At 49.1% G+C, this 19,028-nt stretch overlaps 1 protein-coding gene across 1 annotated transcript in view; it reads right to left on the reverse strand.

Moving 5' to 3' along the window:
• Positions 1-8,512: 8,512 nt before the first annotated feature.
• Positions 8,513-19,028, reverse strand: part of LOC122548327 (START domain-containing protein 10-like) — a 21,383-nt gene continuing 10,867 nt past the window's right edge. The window contains exons 3-5 of the mRNA XM_043686857.1: positions 17,772-17,889; positions 13,026-13,078; positions 8,513-8,806 (exon numbers count right to left, since the gene is read on the reverse strand). Of these exons, the coding sequence (XP_043542792.1) occupies positions 8,579-8,806; positions 13,026-13,078; positions 17,772-17,889 (399 nt within the window). The 3' untranslated portion in view covers positions 8,513-8,578. The remainder of the gene's footprint in view (positions 8,807-13,025; positions 13,079-17,771; positions 17,890-19,028) is intronic.

A 19,028-nucleotide genomic window follows, 5' to 3' on the forward strand; every position in this document is an offset into this window, starting at 1 on the left:
CCATCCCCATGATGCACTACAGACACTCACTAAAGATCCTCAGGCAGCACCTTCCAAACCCACGACCAGGATAAGGGCAGCAGATACTTGGGAACACCACCTCCCACAAGTTCCCCTCCAAGCCATTCACCATCCTGACTTGGAAATATATCGCCGTTCCTTCCCTGTTGCTGGGTCAAAATCCTTGAATTCCCTCCCTAGGGGCATTGTGGATCAACCCACAGCACATGGACTGCAGTGGTTCAAAAAGTTAGCTCACCCCCACATTCTCAAGGGGCAACTAGGGACAGGTGATAAATACTGGGCCCAGCAAGTGACACCCGTGTATCACAAGTGACTAAAAAACAATGGAATTAGTCAGGAAATATGTCTGTAAGAAATCTATGTCCCTAAAGACCAAGCCTCTCTTCTGCCCAAGACATCATGAGGCCAACCTTCCCACTTGGTATCCATGATATCAACTCATACCAAGATGGTGGATAATGGGGCAATGAATCTACCCAGGTTATTCCATATGTTTCCAAAGGAATCCAACATTTATGATCGAAATATCCACAGGCTGGTCATGCAGATACCCAGGCTAATGCTCTGGGTCATGGCTTCAAACCTGACCATGGCCCCTGCCGAAATTTAAATTCAATTAACAAATAATTTCAAAGATCATCTCAGTGATGGTGACCATCAAACTACCACCAATTGTACACTGATGATCAATGGCCAATGATGGGTCATTGTCAGGTTGATGCCAGTGTTGTAACTGGACTGGAACAGCTTGGTTAGGGAAGTGGCAAATTCTGTTGCACAAGTCTTCAGTCCTATTGCCAGAATGTTGGCAGGGCCCATAGTCTTTGCAGTATATAATGCTTCTAATCATTTTTTGATCACATGTGGAGTGAATCAAATTGGCCAGAGACTGGTATCTGTGAAGACCACTGGGGGAGGCTGAGATGGATCATCCACTCGGCATTTCTGGCTGAAGATTGCTGTGAAAGTTTCAGCCTTATCTACTGCCCTGATGGGCTGGGATCCTCCGTCATTGAGGATGGGGATATTGGTGGAGCCTCCTCTTCCAGTGAGTTGTTTAACTGTCCACCATCATTCACGACTGAATGTGGCAGGACTGCAGAGCTTGGATCTGATCCGTTGTCTGTGGGATCACTGAGCTCTGTCTATCTCTTGCTGCTTTATGCTGTTTGGCAAATAGTCCTGTTTGATGGCTTCACCAGATTGATACCTCATCTTCAGGTACGTCTGATGCTGTTCCTTGCACGCCTTCCTGCACGCTCCATTGAACCAGGGTTGATCCCCTGGCCTGATGGTAATGGTTGAGTGGGGGATATGCCAGGCCACGGGATTACAGATTGTGCTGGAGTACAGTTCTGCTGCTGGTGATGGTCCACAGCACCTCATGGATGCCCAGTCATCAGTTGCTAGATCTGTTCAAAATATGATCAAAAGACCATAAAATATTGGGGCAGAATTGGGCCATTCAGCCCATTGAGTCTCGTCTGCTATTCCATCATGGTTGATATGTTTCTCAACCCCATTCACCCTGTGACCTTTGACCCCCTTACTAATCAGGATCCTATCTATCTCTGGCTTAAATACACTCAGTGACTTGGCCTCCACAGCCCCCTGTGGTAATGAGTCCCACAGATTCCCCACCCTCTGGCTGAAGAAACCCCTCCTCATCTCAGTTCTAAAGGGTCGCCCCTTCACCCTGAGGCTGGGCCCTCGGGTCCTAGTCTCGCCTCCTGGTGGAAACATCTTCTCCACATCCTCTCTATCCAGGCCTCTCAGTATTCTGGAAGTTTCCATGAGATACCTCCCTCATCCTTCTAAACTCCATCGAGTACAGACCCAGGGTCCTCACCCGTTCCTCATATGACAATCCCTTCATCCCTGGGATCATTCTTGTAAACCATCTCTGCCCCCCCCTCCAAGACCAGCACATCCTTCCTTAGATACGGGGCCCAAAACTGCTCACAAGATTCTGAATGTGGTCTGACCAGAGCCTTATACAGCCTCAGCAGTACAGCTCTGCTCTTGTATTCCAGCCCTCTTGAAATGAATGCTTACATTGCATCTGCCCTCCGAACTGCCACCTTAACCTGCATGTTCTCCTTCGGAGAATCCTGAACTGGGACTCCCAAGTCCCTTTGTGCTTTGGATTTCTGAAGCCTTTCAGTGTTTAGAAAATAGTCTGCTCCTCTATTCTTCCTACCAAAAGGCATAACCTCACACTTTCCCACATTGTATTCCATCTGCCACTTCCTTTCCCACTCTTCCAGCCTGTCCCAGTCCTTCTGTAGCCTCCCCACTTCCTCACCACTATCTGTCCCTCCATCTATCCTTGCGCCATCTGTAAACTGAGTGCTAAAATAAAAGCAAATTACTGCGGATGCTGGAATCTGAAACCAAAAGAGAAGATACTGGAAAATCTCAGCAGGTCTGGCAGCATCTGTAAGGAGAGAAAAGAGCTGACGTTTCAAAGGGTCAGTTAGACTCGAAATGTCAGTTTTTTTCTCTCTTTACAGATGTTGCAAGACCTGCTGAGATTTTCCAGCATTTTCTCTTTTGGTTAGCAACAGTGCTCCCGGCTCCTTTGTACTTCATTCCCTGTGTCCCATTTATCGCGGTGACAGTGCCACACTACACAATGGAGGGTATTCTCAAGCTGAAGGTGAGACTTTGCTCCGTAAGGATTGTGTGGTGGTCACTGTTACCGAGATGCCATGGACAGGTGTATCTGCAGCTGGCAGATTGGTGAGGATGAGCCTATCAAGCCCCCATCTTCCTGCCATTGACAGCTTCCCCCTCCATCACGATTGGAGACCCTGCTGGGATTTGGACCATCTGCAAGCTTCCCAATTGTGCCTCCCACAATGAATTCTAAATTATTAACCGATACCGTACACAGCGAGGGCCCCAATCCTGACCCAGTGAGAACTCCACTGGAAACTGCATTCCATTTGCAGACCATCCATTGAATGCTACCCTTTGTTTCCTGTCACTGAGCCAATGTTTGCCCCATTCCCCTGTATCCCAGGCACTTTGTTAGAGTCTGTGTATAGCTGGGATAGGGAATGTTTACTTGTGATTGTCGGAGAACATTTGTGTGTTTGTTCTCAGCTAAAGGAGGAAGAGGAGTGAGAACGTGGGGAGGCCACAAGGACAGGTTTGAGGAAAACAGGCCTAAGATCCAACATGGCAAAGAGCAGGACAAAGTACACAGTCATTGTGGGTCTTACCACGGCACATGGACTGCGGCGGTTCAAGAAGGCAGCTCACCCCCAACTTCCCAAGAGGCAACTAGGGATAGGCAATAAATGCTGGGCCTGTTACTGAAGCCCATGTCCCATGAGTGAATGAAAATAAATGCTCTTCACTTCACTGGGAGAGTGTTTGGGTTGAAAGGTTGTTCAATGCAGTTTTTTTTGAATTACATTTTGTGACCATCCAGTTATATGACATATCCACACACAACATACAGTGCAGTTGTTAATGTAGAGGTGCATAGAACCAGTGGGTAAAGGAAATAAGGTTCTCAGTTGTAGTGTTCGTCAGCATCATACAGATGTACAGCACAGAAACAGACCCTTCAGTCCACCTCGTCCATGCCGATCGGATATCCCAACCTAATCTAGTCCCATTTGCCAGCACCCGGCCCATATCCCTCCAAACCCTTCCTATTCATATACCCATCCAGATGCCGTTTAAATGCTGTAATTGTACCAGCCTCCACCACATCCTCCGGCAGCTCATTCCGTACACGTACCACCCTCTGCGTGAAAACGTTGCCTCTTTGGTCCCTTTTGAATCTTTGCCCTCTCACCCTAAACCTATGCCCTCCAGTTCTGGATTCCCCAGCCCTCTGGGGGAAAGACCTTGACTATTAACCTATCTATTCCCCTTGATAAGGTCACCCCTCAGCCTTTGATGCTCCAGCCTGTTCACCCTCTCCCTGTAGCTGAAACCCTCCAGTCCAATACCTGAAACTGCACTCCAAACAATAACAAGCAGCTGCAAGGAACATAAAACACCAGTTCGGGGCAGATGGTGATGCAGAGGGAGTATTGTTTGGGTCATTAATCCAGAGGCCTAGGTGTATGCTTTAAATTTAAACCCCACCATGGCAGCTGGTTGAATTTAAATCAATGAATAAAAACATTTGGAATTAAAACTCACCTCAGTGATGGTGATCATGGTAACTATTATTGGACAAAATCTGCCATCCTTATGTGGTCTGACCAAAACGTGACTCCAGACCCACAGCAAAGGGGTTGGCTCTCAACTATCCTCTGAAATGGCCATGTGAGCCACTCAGTTCAAGGTGCAATTAGGGACAGACAACAAATGCCAACCTTGCTAGCAACACCCACATCCCATGAAAGGATACGTCTAAAAGGAGATTCACTTCCATTGAAGGCCAGGAGACATAAAGATTGTGGGTCTTTACCTTGAACTCCATGACAGAGACAGCGTAAAAAATCCAAACAGCACATTGAACATTGCCACTCAGTCCAAAGCAAATTCAACTCCAGGGCCCTGGTTAGTGTGGTCGAAGAGAGAGACCGAGGGGTTCAGGTGCAGGACATTCTGCTGTAACGTGTGCTTCATTAACGCCAATTTGGTCTAACGCGATTGACAAATTGGGGACACTATTTCTACAGCGCGAACTTGTAAACCGTGTGTTGGCAGTAACACGATTACATTGCCAACATTTAAGCACAATTTCTGAAGCTTGATTATTCTATAACACAGGATTGCACAAGAACGCAACCATCGCATTCTTGAAGAACGACCTGAAATAATTCTTTGGGAGTTGCATCACAGGTAGACAGGGTGGTTAAAAGACGTTTAACACGCTTGCCTTCATTGCTCAGACCTTTGGGTACAGGAGCGGGGACGTCATGTTGAGGTTGTACAGGATGATCGCGAGACCTCTTCTGGGGTAAAAAATACAGGACAGAAGAAACCCTTCAGCTCAACAAGAATGTACCATCAAAACTACACTCAACACACAGACACACACACACATACATTCTCACTCACACACATACACACATACATGCACATAAACAGGCTCTCCATATGCACACACTCACACACACATAGGCTGTCACACTCTCATATGCACACTCACACACACAGGCTCTCACACTCTCATATGCACACACTCACACACACATAGGCTGTCACACTCTCATACGCACACACACAGACTCTCACACTCCCATACACACACACACTGCCACACACACATACACAAATACACTCTCAGGCACACACAGACTCTCACATTCTCACATACACATACACACACAGACTCTGACACAAGCAGTGACTTGGATATGGCCTCTCACTGGCTGGTGCAGAGCTCGATGTGATGAGAGTGGGCTCAGTGGGGCATTGCAATGCCCTGATTGCCTTTGGTCACGACCCTTGGAAATGGCCCCCCCAGGGGTGTGTGTGTGTGTGTGCGTGTGGCGGGGGTGGGGGGGGGGTGCGGTGTAAGTAACCATGTGGCAGACACAGCTCACCGGCCGCTCGTGGGAGATTCTGAGCTCACCTCATTGGGCCTGACCATCAGCCCCTGGCCCAGACAAGGAGCAGACCCCAGAGCTACCTCAATTATCAAAGAACGACTGAAACCAAAATGGCCGGAGCCTGGGGAAGTGATGGAACCTCCAGGAGGAAGTAGTTGAAACTGTGTAGGGCACTAGTCAGCCAATCGTGGGAACACTGTGAACTGCTCTTGGTCCTTTGTCTCAAGAAAGATTGACTAACATCAAGAGAGGGTTCACCCGCTGCTCCCGGGTATGGATTAATTGTTGTATGAGGAGAGGGTGAGTAGGATGGGCCTGTTCCTGTTGGGAGTTTAGAAGAATTGAGAGGTGACCTTATTGAAACATACACGATTCTCAGGGAATTGACGGGGGGGGGGGGGGGAGATGTGGAGAAATTATTTCCCTTTGTGGGGGAGTCTCAGACCAGAGGGCTTCATTTCAGAAGAAGGATTCACCCATTTAAGACAGAGATGAGGAGGAATTTCCTCTCTTTGCGGGGTGTGAATCTGGGGAAGTCTTTACCACAGAGGGCTGGCCTGGGTCACTGAGGATATTCAAGGCTGAGAGATTTTTTAATCAGGAAGGGGATCGAGGGAAAAGACAGGAAAGTGGAGATCAGAGCAGCCACGATCTCAGTGAATGGGGGAGCAGACTCCAGGGCTGAATAGCTTCCTTCCACTCTGACATTGCTCGGTCTTGTATTTAATCACAGTTGGTAGCACTACTGCCTGTCAGACGAAAGAGAACCACGTGTCCCTTTCCTTCTGACGTTAGGTTCTGTACAACGAAGTGACTATTTCTGGCACCAATACTGAGACAATCCTTCCCACTGTGTGGGTAGAGGCAGGAAGTTATAAAAGGCAATGTTGGATTATGAATGGGTAACATCGTAGCAATGGAATCTGAGGCAGTGCGGAAGTGTGAGCTCCTCAGTTTGATTTTAGAGGAAGGTCACTTGGATTGCGTTCTGTGGTCGTGAGGTGCTTAGAGCTCTGGACGGGGTAACTGAGCTCAGAGCCCCTTGGATAAACTGCATAACAAATGAGTGGCAGGTACAATCGAAGCAATTGTGGAACATTGGGGCGGGTTGGGGTGTTGCAATACACAGCAGGGTGGAAAGATGGGGAAGTACTGCTTTTGTTTAACAGAATCACAGCATCAGTACAGTGCAAGTGGAGATCCTACAGCCCAGCGTTCCTGACTGGATTTCCAACTCAGCTTCATTTTCCTTTTATTCACATTCATGGGACGTAGGCATTACCACCTGGGGCTAGGATTTATTGACCATTGCTCATGGTACAGGAGGCAGTTGCGAGTCTGTGGTCATACAGAAGGACACATTTCCTTCCCAGATGGGATCTTACAGCAATCCATAATGGTTACAGTCATCATCATTCCAACTTTTTATTCCGAAGTTTTATTGAATTCAAATTCCAATAACTGCCTTGCTGAGACTCGAACCACCAGCCGCCCAGAACAGGAGCCTGGGATTCTGAGTGTCCAGCCCAGTGCCTGGCCCATTGTGACTTCATGCTATTCTGCTGTAACCCTCCCTGCGACTGTGCCTGGAGTGACTTGGTCCCATTCTGGGCCTCGTACCCTCAGGAAGGGAATCTCGGAGGTGCAACAGCAAGACTTTGCCAGAATGGTCCTGAGGATAAAATGGTTAAAATAAGGCAACAAGGTACACAGGCTGGGGTAAGGAGAGGTTTAAAATCATAAAGGAGTTTGCTAGAGAACAAGAAAGTGAGTGAGAAAGAAAGAGAGAGAGAGAGACACACACACACATTCTCCTTGTGCCTGCGTGGGTTTTCTCTGGATTCCTCCCATAGTCCAAAGATGCACAGGTCAGGGTGGATTGGCCATGGGAAATTCAGGGTTACAGGGATGGGGGTAGGTCTGAATAGGATACATTTCAGAGGGTTGGTGTAGACTTGATGGGCCGAGTGGTCTGCTTCCACACTGTAGGGATTCTATGATGAGACAAAGGCACAGTGACTCAGAAATAACATCCCCCTCCCCCGGCTCCCAAGTGTGGAAAATCCAGGATACAGCAAGGCATTCAGACAATTAAAACAACATCAAAATAAAAACAAAAACACAGGAAATACTGGAGAAATCTGGCAGGTTTGGCAGCCATCAGCAGAAACAGAAACAGCTTTTGAGTCTGGTATGACTCCTCATGAATTGGAAAATGGTGGTTTTGATGCTGTTGATGGAGGGGGAGGAGGAGTGAGTGGAACAGATGGTGAGGGGGCCCACGACTAAAGCCAAAGGGAGTAACAATGGTGGTGAAGGAGAGACTGGGATGTAAAATAGGTGTGAATGATAGTGCAAAAAAGAGAAAATGGACCCACTCTCTGCAGAGAGACAAAGTCAACAACATACTGACATGGTGCAGGGGTTAGGGGGAGAGGGAAGAGTTACTGGTGGGAATGAGTCACATGCAGCTCGGAGAAAATTTGGAACTCCCTGTCCCCAGAAAATCATCAAGGCAGGAGCTCAACTGAAAATGTCAAGACCAGAACTGGTCAGGGGGCCAAATGGGTGATTGCAGCCGAAGTGCAGGGGAAGGGCTTTCCAAGCTGAGAATCTAACCCCCCCCCCCCTGATTGCAGCCGAAGTGCAGGGGAAGGGCTTTCCAAGCTGAGAATCTAACCCCCCCCCCCACACCCCACATACACACCAGGAGCCTGGGATTCTGGGCAACTAGCCCAGTGCCTGGCCCATTCTGACTTCAGGGCATTCTATATGCTCTCCCTGTGACTGCACAGTCCTGGTCAGAGGGGCTGAACAGCCTCTTCCCATTCCCTTGGTGCCCTTCACAGAACCTGCCAGAATGGTCAAAGGACAGCCCGTTGGTAATTGGGGGTGGGTTACTTCTGACCTCCATCTCTACCCCGTTTCCCCACCATCACCCACGGAACATCAGAGAGTCCTGGTTAAAGAAAGTGTTTTTTTATTGGGTACATGGCACATGAGGCGTGTTGGGAGGGCACAATGCTTCTTCAGTTCACACTGTCTTCGTCACTGGCATCAGCCTTGTCATCCCGGGTTTCGGGAATTCCGCTCTCGTCGATGTTTTCCAGGGAGTCGGCATGTTGGATGGCGAGCTCAGAGAGCTGGATGGTGAGGATCTGGCTCTGTTCCGGGTGCAGCCAGGGTTTGTAGGCCGGAGCGTGCATGTGTTTCCATTCCGGGTACTTCAGGCAAGCTTTGTATATCTTCTTCATCGCCTGGTTCCGTTTAAACACAGGGAGATCAGTTCACTCGGGGTTGCAAGGGCAGGAGACAGGCAGCAATGGGTTACAGGTCAAAGGTCAAAATACATGACAACAAGGCTCAGATACCACACCCTCCTCCTGCCCGATGTCACTCTCCCCCCAATCACTGACCCTACCCACCCATTTAACCGCCCCTCCCACTGCCCTGTGTACCCTCTCACAAACATCTTTAATTTTAATATACGGGTTTTAAAAACGGATTTCTTGTTCCTTGGGCAGTTTGTTATAGGGTTGACAGCAGTTGGTCAGGAGCAGGAGATGGGACTGATCTGACAGTGAAGGGTGTCTTATTTGAACAATGCTGATGGTTACCATACACCCAGGGAGTCCAAGTGCACGTTGACACGGCTGGTGCAGTCTGGTGCTATCAATGGTGACAGTAGAGGTTCCAATGTCAGTTTCAGCACAGGATTGGCCAGGAATCTCTCCTAGTTGGTACTACCAGCCATTGGCGGATAGCCCAGCCTTACTGCGGGATGCACCTTCGTTTGTGGTTAGCTTCTGGCGTAGGGTTTGAACCCAGAGCTTCAGGCTCTGAGGCAACAACTCATCGAACACCAGCAAACAGTCTAAAGAGTCTAATTCAACCAAGTCTAAATGAATACAGGACTCCAGGACCAGAGGGCACAGTCTCAGAATAAAGGGGGACCAATTTCAGACTGAGATGGGGAGGAATTTCTCCTCTCGGAGAGTGGAGTGTCTTTGGAATTCCTCGTCACAGAGAGCTGTGGGGGCAGAGTCCTTGTGGATATTTAAGGCTGAGGTGGATTCTAGGTCAAGGATTACAGGGAAAGGGGATGAACGTGGATGTGAGGAATATCAGATCAGCCATGATGTTATTGAATGGCAGAGCAGGCTTAATGGGCTGAATGGCCTACTTTCCTTCCCCTTTCTTCTGGTCTTCCAGCATAACAAACATGTGACCAAAATCTCCGGAAAATGCTATTTCTTTGGTGGAACACTGAGGAGGGGACATATTATTTTATATTTGTATGACAACAGATATATAGTTTCTCTTACATTTATAAATACAGCAACCTCCTTTTCCAATCTCTCTCTATGACCTTCCCCCCACCCCCCCCCCCTCCTCCCTCCAAACCTCCTCCCGTTCCAATAGCAGAAGCAAAGTATTGCAGGTGCTGGAAATCTAAAACAAAAACAGGAAGTGGTGGAGAAACTCAGCAGTTCTGGCAGAGAGAGAAAGAAAGAGAGAGAGTGTGTTAATGGTTCAGGGTCAGCGCTGACGTTAGGAAGGTAATGGGGTTTGAGCCTGTGAAAGGGCTAAGTGAGGAAAACGTACAACAGGGAGGCTCTGTGTGGGGTAGGAGACTGGAGAGATTAAAGGCTGTAGATTCCAATGAGAATGGAATCCACCCATTGATGCTTCCATCTATACTCCCCACTGCCTCGGGAAAGCCTCTAAACAGAATCATAGACCCCTCCCACCCCAGTTATACTCTCTTCTCCCTCCTCCATTAGGCAGAAAGTATAAAAGTTTGAATACACAAACGAACAGATTCCAGTCCAGCTTCTTTCCTGCCATTATCAGACTTATGAGCAGACTCTCAAGTGTTAATGTTGATCTCTCTCTCTCTCTGCCCCTTCTCTGTGACAGTAACACTGTATTCTGCTTATCTGATGCACTAAGTCCGGTACAATCTGTCTGGCCAGCATGCAAAACCACACTTTTCACTGTATCTCTGTACATGTGACAACAGTAAATCAATGAACGTAGAATGAGACCAATAAAGGAACAAGAATGGTGTCCAGGGGAGGTCTGAATGGCAAACATCATTCAGAGGCTAAACTGAGAGAAAACAAGAGACTGAAAGCGGAAACAACAAAGATAAGGAACTAAGAAGTGCACAGGAGTTTATGGTGTGAAATTGTTCAGCTCAGACGTCAAAGTTTGTGAAGTGATTCCATAAGGGCATAGGAGCAGTAGGCCATTCAGCCCATCAATTCTGCTCCACCATCACAGAGATCATTGGCTGATCTGATCACCCTCAACTCCACTTTCCTGCCTTCCCCTCTCGATTCCCTTCCTAACAATCGGATTGAAAGCTGAGGAGCGCAAGTCATGATCCTGAAACGGATAGACATTGAGTTTGATTGGAACAGTACAGCAGACCAAGGGCAGAGTGGTCACAGTGAAGCTGGGTGGAGAATTAAAATGACAGGTCCTCAGGAAGCTCAGGGTCATGCTTATGGACCGAGCTGAGGTGCTCCAACTGGTCATCCCATTCGGTCTCCTCATCTCCATCAGACCATATTGGGAACAGCAAGAATCACAGAATCCCTACAGTGCAGATAGAGGCCATTTGGCCCATCAGGTCTGCACACCAGCCCTCCAAAGAGCAACCCATCCTATTCCTCTAACCCCACACATCCTATGGCTAATCCCCCTGGCCTGCACATCCCTGGACACAACGGGGCAAAACATTTAGCATGGCCAGTCTACCCTAACCTGCACAACTTTGGTCAAAATGACACTTACTTCACTTCTTAACCTCATCGTCTCCCAAGGTAACTTTGGACCTGACCTTCAGCATCCTCATTATCCAAAGCCTCAAACCCTCCTTCCATGTAAAGCAGAGATTTACTTGTACTTGCACTGATCTAGCCACCGGTAGAATGAGCAGACAACGTGGAGATGGAGTGAGTGTGGAGGGTGATGAAGTGGAGATAGAGAAGGCAGTGCTGCTAAAGGGAGGAATGTGCTTCTGGTGGGACATGGTGTTGAGAGTGGATCTGGTGGAGAGCAGTATCGGAGGGATTAGATTAGATTAGATTAGATTACTTACAGTGTGGAAACAGGGCCTTTGGCCCAACAAGTCCACACCGCCCCGCCGAAGCGCAACCCATCCATACCCCTACATTTACCCCTTACCTAACACTACGGGCAATTTAGCATGGCCAATTCACCTGACCTGCACATCTTTGGACTGTGGGAGGAAACCGGAGCACCCGGAGGAAACCCACGCAGACACGGGGAGAATGTGCAAACTCCACACAGTCAGTCGCCTGAGGCGGGAATTGAACCCGGGTCTCTAGCCCTGTGAGGCAGCAGTGCTAACCACTGTGCCACCGTGCCGCCCACAAGAATCTGAACATCTCACTGATATCTGTCACTACCAGCACATTCCAAACACAAGCAGTGGGATATTGGTTGGAAACCACATGGGCCATGGCAGGGGGATGCCTTTGCTGCTGAGAAGCAGGTGGCTGTTGTGTTCTCTGTGTATCTTACACATTCCCAGTTTCCCATCGCTCCACTATCCGTACCTTCAGCTGTGTGAGGCTCTGAGCTCCGGAATGCCATTCCTAAACCTTCCCCCTCCTTCTCTCGCTCGTACTGTAAGGTGCTCCTTCAGATCATGCCCAAGGTCACCTGTCCCTACAGCCTGTGGCATTCAGTGTGTTAAACGTTACTTGTCAACTCTCCTGTGGGATGTTCATGGTGCTACGTAAATGCTTGATATTTACAAGAAATGTTCATCGAATCAATCCAGTCCGTTGTTAGTCATTAGATGTGATGGGTAAACTGGGAGATTAGACAACCATTCTAACAAGAACTACTGGTGTCACATGATGCAGACAGTCTCCCCATGTGGTTACTCTGCCTCTGCTCTAGGTGGCAGTACAGCTGGAGGAACACTCCAGCCGTTGCTGACCAGACACGTCCATCCCCCAGACTCCACCTTCCCTACAAACGCTGGGAAGGCCACCTTGTTGTTGACCCAATGATATTCCAGTCCTGCTCCCACCAGCCTGATTATCACTCGCTCACAACGTCATGTGGCACATCATCTTACCTCCTTCCCAGAATCCCCAAGGAAATTGGAGAGCACAGGAGGAGGCCAATGCCATCCCTCTGCTGAGTAATCCGGTTCGTCTCATTCCCCTGCTCAATCCTGTAAACTCTCCAACCTTACTTCCCTCAAATGTCTGTCCAATTTCCTTTCAAAGTCACTTCCAACTCCACGCCTCCTCAGGGGCAGCTTAGAAATGGTCTCCCTCAGTTAACCCCTGGATTGCACTCTCAAAGTCTCCAATCAGTGTTCCCTAGCTCCTGTCCCATCAGCTAATGGGAGACAGGGTTTTCCCGCCCTATCCAAACTTGTGCCAGAGGAATGAGGATGTCCATCTCCGGGTTAAACATTATACTCACTTTGGGAGCTAGACGCTGCCATGATTGATTCACCACCCACTTTGGTAATGAGCCTTCAGAACAGAAAGGGAAAGAAAACACACAGGTTATTCACTTGGATTCTCACAAAGTCCTTTTCAAAGACAAGGCAATCAGAGACAAAGATCTATCAACTAAGGCTTCACACACACACACAGCCCTCCAAATCAAAGAGTCGTACATACTGGTCCCACTCCAGAAACACGCAATCTGGGTTACGCAGTACTGCACTGTCAGAGGCACACTCTCTCAGATTGATTTTCTTGTTTTTATTTAGATTAGATTAGATTCCCTACAGTGTGGAAACAGGCCCTTAGGCCCAACAAGTCCACACCGACCCTCCGAACAGCAACCCACCCAGACCCATTTCCCTCTGACTAATGCACCTAATACCATGGGCAACTTAACATGGCCGATTCACCTGACCTGCACATCTTTGGACTGTGGGAGGAAACCGGAGCACCCGGAGGAAACCCTCACAGAGGCGGGGAGAATGTGCAAACTCCACACAGACAGTCGCCCGAGGGTGGAGTCGAACCTGGGTCCCTGGTGCTGTGAGGCAGCAGTGCTAACCACTGAGCCACCATGCCACCCCATAGTCTTGCCAGACCATAGGGGCTGCTCTCTCATTAGAGAGAAGCGACTGGTGGTGATTTAACCTGAGGGCCACCAAATCTCAGGTGAGGGAAGAGGTTGAGAAGGAGAGTCCTTCATGGTAACCTCAAACCAGTGATGGGAATTGAACCCACGCTGTTGCCATCACACTGCTCTGTAAACCAACAATCCAACCAACTGAGCTAAACCAATTGTAATGAATAAAGGATCAGTCAGGTTCACACAGTCAGGAAAGAGAGATCCCATCCAGAGAGAGCTTCTAGCACAGATTGGAATTAGTGGGTACAATGTTGTGGGGTCTCACAGAATCAGGGCTGCATTGGACCAGGGGTGGGAATTAAATATCCCAAGGGATACATGTCCTATCGGAAGGTCAGGGGGATGGGCAGAGGCGGAGGGGTTCCCTTGTGAGTAAGACGTGAGGGTAGATCAATAGCACAAAGTGACCGCGTTGGAAGGTGTCGTATCTGTGTGGGTCGAGTTGAGGAACTGCTAAAGGAAAAAGCCCCTGATGGGAGTAAACATAGGACCCCCCTCGAGCTGTGGTCAGGGTGTGGGGTCAATAATAAACCCGCAGTTAGAAAAGGCAGGTCAGAAAGACACTATTACAATAATCCTGAGGGACTTCAATATGCAGGGGGCCCGGAAAATCAGGGTGGGAGCAGATCATAAGGGAAGGAATTTGTGGAATGTCTATGAGATGGATTTTTTTGGAGCAGCTTGTGGTTGATTCCTGAAGGAACAGGTAGGTCTGGATTTGGTGATGTGTAATGAGACAGACCTGATTCGGGAGCTTAAGGTGAAGGAACCCCCCCCCCCCTCCAAAGGGGCAGTGACCATAATATGACCATATTCACCTTGCAGTTTGAGAGTGAGATTCATACAAATCTACAGACTCCCATAACTACCTGAACTACACCTCCTTGCACCCAAGATCCTGCAAGAACTCCATCCCCATCTCCCAATTCCTCTGCCTCTGCCACATCTGCTGCATTCCACTCCCAAGCTACCCAGATTTCGAACAATGTGCATTTCCTTCTTCTGTCATCCAGACAGCCCCCACCTCACCGATTCATTCCCTGTTGCACTGCTCTAAACCCACCCTCCTCCAAACATGATAAAGACAGAGTCCCCCTTGACCTCACTTAGCACCCCACCAGTCTCCACACCCAATATACCATCCTTAAACACTTCCACCAACTCCAACTAGCTCCCACCCTCCATAACATCTTCCCCTCCCCACCCCACCTTCCGCAAGGACCGTTCCTTTCGACAGTTCTTGGTTTGCACCACTCTCCCTGAACCCCCAGGGAACTTTGTTTGCACCACTCTCCCTGAACCCCCAGGGAACTTTCCCTGCAACCAGAAAAGATGCAAAACCTGCTAGTATCCCACCACCCTCTCCCCTCCATCCAGGGCCCCAAACAGTCCTTCCATGTGAAACAGATGTTCACCTGCCTCTCCTCCAACCTAATTTACTGCATCAGGTGCTCCCGATGTGGTCTTCTCTGCATTGGGGAGACAGAACGGAAACTTAGGGAACATTTCGCCAAGTGTCACAGCCAGGCTTGCAGGGGCAGACTGGACCTCCCAGTCAATGCCCATTTTTAATTCCCCTTCCCCAGTCCCTTTCCAACATGACCATCCTTGGCCTCCTCCATTGCCACAAGGAACCAAATTGCATATTGGAGGAACTTTACCTCATCTTCCACCTGTCCACGCTACAGCCCAGAGGACTCTGCATTGAGCTCTCCAATTTCAAATAACCTCCCTCCCCATCCCCACCCCCAGACTCCCCTCCCAGCCCCTCTCCCTTCCTACCACCAACCCAATTCACTCTCACCATTGACCAAACATGTCGCACCCTCCACTTGTCTTCACCAATCCTCACTTCACCACCCTGCCCTGTCACCTCCTTTATCTGCAGCTTCCCCCCAACATCCACCCCCAGTCCTGAAGAAGGGTTACACCCAAAACACTGACTTCTCCACCTCCTGATGCTGCCTGGCATGCTGTGTTCTTCCAGCCTCCTGGCTGTCTATTTTGAGAGGGAGAAGCTGGGATCAGAGGGAACGGAATTACAATTGGGTAAAGGGAACGACATGAGGGAGGAGCTGGCCAGAGTTGATTGGAAGGGGAGCCCAGCAAGGGACAGTGTGGAAACAGACCCTTCGGCCCAACAAGTCCACACCGACCCTCCGAACAGTAACCCACCCAAACTCCTTTCCCTCTGACTAATGCACCTAACACTATGGGCAATTTAGCATGGCCAATTCACCCTGACCTGCACATCTTTGGACTGTGGGAGGAAACCGGAGCACCCGGAGGAAACCCACGCAGACACGGGGAGAATGTGCAAACTCCACACAGACAGTCGCCCGAGGCTGGAATCGAACCTGGGACCCTGGTGCTGTGAGGCAGCAGTGCTAACCACTGAGCCACCGTGCCGCCCTGAGTTTCTGGGGGTGATTTGGGAGGCACAGCTGAAACTCATCCCAAGGAGGAAGAAACACACTCGAGGGAGGAGGGGCCGACCCTGGCTGGCCGGGGAATCCAGGGACAGCTTAAAGCCAAAGGAAAAGCGGACAATGTGGTGAAGATTAATGGGAAGGAGCGGATTGGGAAACCTTCAAAAATCAGCAGAGGGTCGTGATAAACCAATGGGTGGGGGGGTGGGGGTGAGGGGAAATGATGTGAAAGTGAGCTCGCTAGTAATGTACAAGATGATTGCAAGGGTTTTTTTTAAACAGGCAAGAGTGGATAAAGGATTACTGGAAAGTGAGGGGAAGTAAAAATGGGGAACAAAGTAATGGCTGAGGAACTGAATACGCCCTTGGCATCAGTCATCACATTGGAAGACACCAGCAAAATACACAAACTTCAAGAAAGTCGGGGGGGCAGGGGGAAGTGCAGTGGAAACTAATTGGCTGGTTCGGCTGACCTCAGTCATTGGGAAAGTTTTAGCATCCATTATTAATGTTGAGATTGTAGAGTGGTTGGAAGTGCACGGTAACACAGGGCTGAGTCAGCACGGCTTCATCAGGGGGAGGGTCATGCCTGACAAATCTGTTCGAATTCTTTGAGGAGGCAATGAGCAAGTTAGACAAAGGAGAGCCAGTGGATGTGATCTATTTGGATTTCCAGAAGGTGCAGCATAGGAGGCTGTGAAATAAGAAAAAGCCCACAGTGTTAAACAGAAAGTCTTGGAGGAGGTGGAATAGGCTGAATGACCTGCCCCTGTTGCTGTGTTCCCTGTGTGGACCAGACTGGTGAAAGAGGAAGGAGTGAGGAACAGAGAGAATCCAGTTGGGTTTTCACTGTGACTATTCCCCGAGGGCAGGCTGCTCTGGGATTCCCTTTTCCCTGCTAATGAATGCGGAGAGATGGGGCAGCCTGGAAACGTTCTCCTTAGGGCAAAGAAAGCTCAGGGAAGAGGGGTTCAAAACCACGAGGGGTTTGGTATAAGGTGATATCTAGTGGCATAGTTGCTAGCTCATTAACCCAGTGAATGATCCAGGGACCTCGGCAGATGGTGGAATTTGAATTCAATGAAAATCTGGGATTAAGGGTCTAATGATGACCATGACTCCAATGCCAATTATTGGAAAACCCATCTGGGTCAGTAACGCCCTTTAGGGAAGGAAATCTGCCATCCTTACCTGGTATGGCCTACAAGTGATTCCAGACCCACAGCAACATGGTAAACTCTTAACTACCCTCTGGGCAATTAAGGAAGGGTTTTGATGCTGGCCCAGCCAATGAACCTGATGGCTTTTTCTGACAATTGATGACTAAGACCGCCTATCATTAAAGTCCAAATGTGTTTGGGCCAAATCTGCCCAATGGTTCCTCAGAAGCTCAGCCCCTGGAGGCCAGGATTAGGTGAGTGAATCTTCTCTGTAACTCATACAGCTGCCATGCTTTTCAAATCAATCCCTTTCTCCTCAGTTAAACACTTTATGATCCCAATCTTTGGCGAAGCTATTGGCCCACTATCCTGGTGGTTTAGGGTGCAATTCTGTTTATAAAGCAACCGACGGGAATGTGAGCATTGAAATCTGTGATCTATGGAGCTCCCAGCACTCCAGGGCTGGTCTTGGTATCGCCACTTACCTTTCGGGTCCACCTGAGCCAGGTAAGTGAGGGTGCAGCTATTGGCACTGTTGGTTTCAACCAGGTATCCAGTCTGAACTGAAACCGCCCGAACTCGTTCCTTCCTAGGTGGGTATTTCTGAGGGGACAGGGCAACAAAGGAAACTGAAAATCAATCAGGACCAACCTTTAATGTTGTAGGATTTCATTCAGATCAACCATGATCAGTCCAAAGATATTCGGGTGGGATTGGCCACGCTAAATTACCCACAGTGCCCAGGGATGTGCAGGTTAGGGTGGATTGGCCAAGCTAAATTACCCATAGTGCCCAGGGATGTGTAGGTTAGGGTGGATTGGCCACGCTAAATTACCCATAGTGCCCAGGGATGTGTAGGTTAGGGTGGATTGGCCGTGCTAAATTACCCATAGTGCCCAGGGAGATGAGCAGGTTAGGGTGGATTGGCCGTGCTAAATTGTCCCCATAGTGCCCAGGGATGAGCAGGTTAGGGTGGATTGGCCGTGCTAAATTGTCCCCATAGTGCCCAGGGATGAGCAGGTTAGGGTGGATTGGCCGTGCTAAATTACCCATAGTGCCCAGGGATGTGTAGGGTAAGGTGCATTAGTCGGGGGTAATGTAGGGGAATGGATCTGGGTGGGTTCAGTGTGGACTTGTTGAGCCGAAGGGCCTGTTTCCGCACTGTTCGGACAAAATGTAGGGAATCAATTAGTGAACCAGATGAGCTTTTCCGATGATGGATTCACGCTCATCATTAGACTCTTCAATCCAGATACTTATTCAGTTCAGATTCTACCATCTGCCTGTGGCTGGATTCGAACCCAGGTCCCCACAACATTGCCATTGTTGGGTGGGGATCTGGATTAACAGTTCTGCAATAGTACTACTGCACAATCCCACTGAAACAAGCCGCAGAAGCTAAGGAAGGAGATTTATTGTATCCTAGGGAGCCACTGGTATTAATTCCACCTCTGCAGGAGATTGAAAACGAATACTTTTGTAATTGTAAGGCTCAGTGATTAACACCGCTGCCTCAAAGTGCCAGGGACCCAAGTTCAATTCCAGCCTCGGGTGACTGTCTGTGTGGAGTTTGCACATTATTCCCCCCGCGTGGTTTTCCTCCGGGTGTTCTAGTTTCTTCCCACAATCTAACAATGTGCAGGTTAGAGTGAATTGGCCATGCTAAGTTACCCATATTGCCTAGGGATGTGCAGGTTAGGGTGGATTGGCCGTGCTAAATTACCCATAGTGCCCAGGGATGT

Source organism: Chiloscyllium plagiosum, unplaced genomic scaffold (assembly GCF_004010195.1).
Source record: "Chiloscyllium plagiosum isolate BGI_BamShark_2017 unplaced genomic scaffold, ASM401019v2 scaf_56, whole genome shotgun sequence".
NCBI lineage: Eukaryota > Metazoa > Chordata > Chondrichthyes > Orectolobiformes > Hemiscylliidae > Chiloscyllium > Chiloscyllium plagiosum.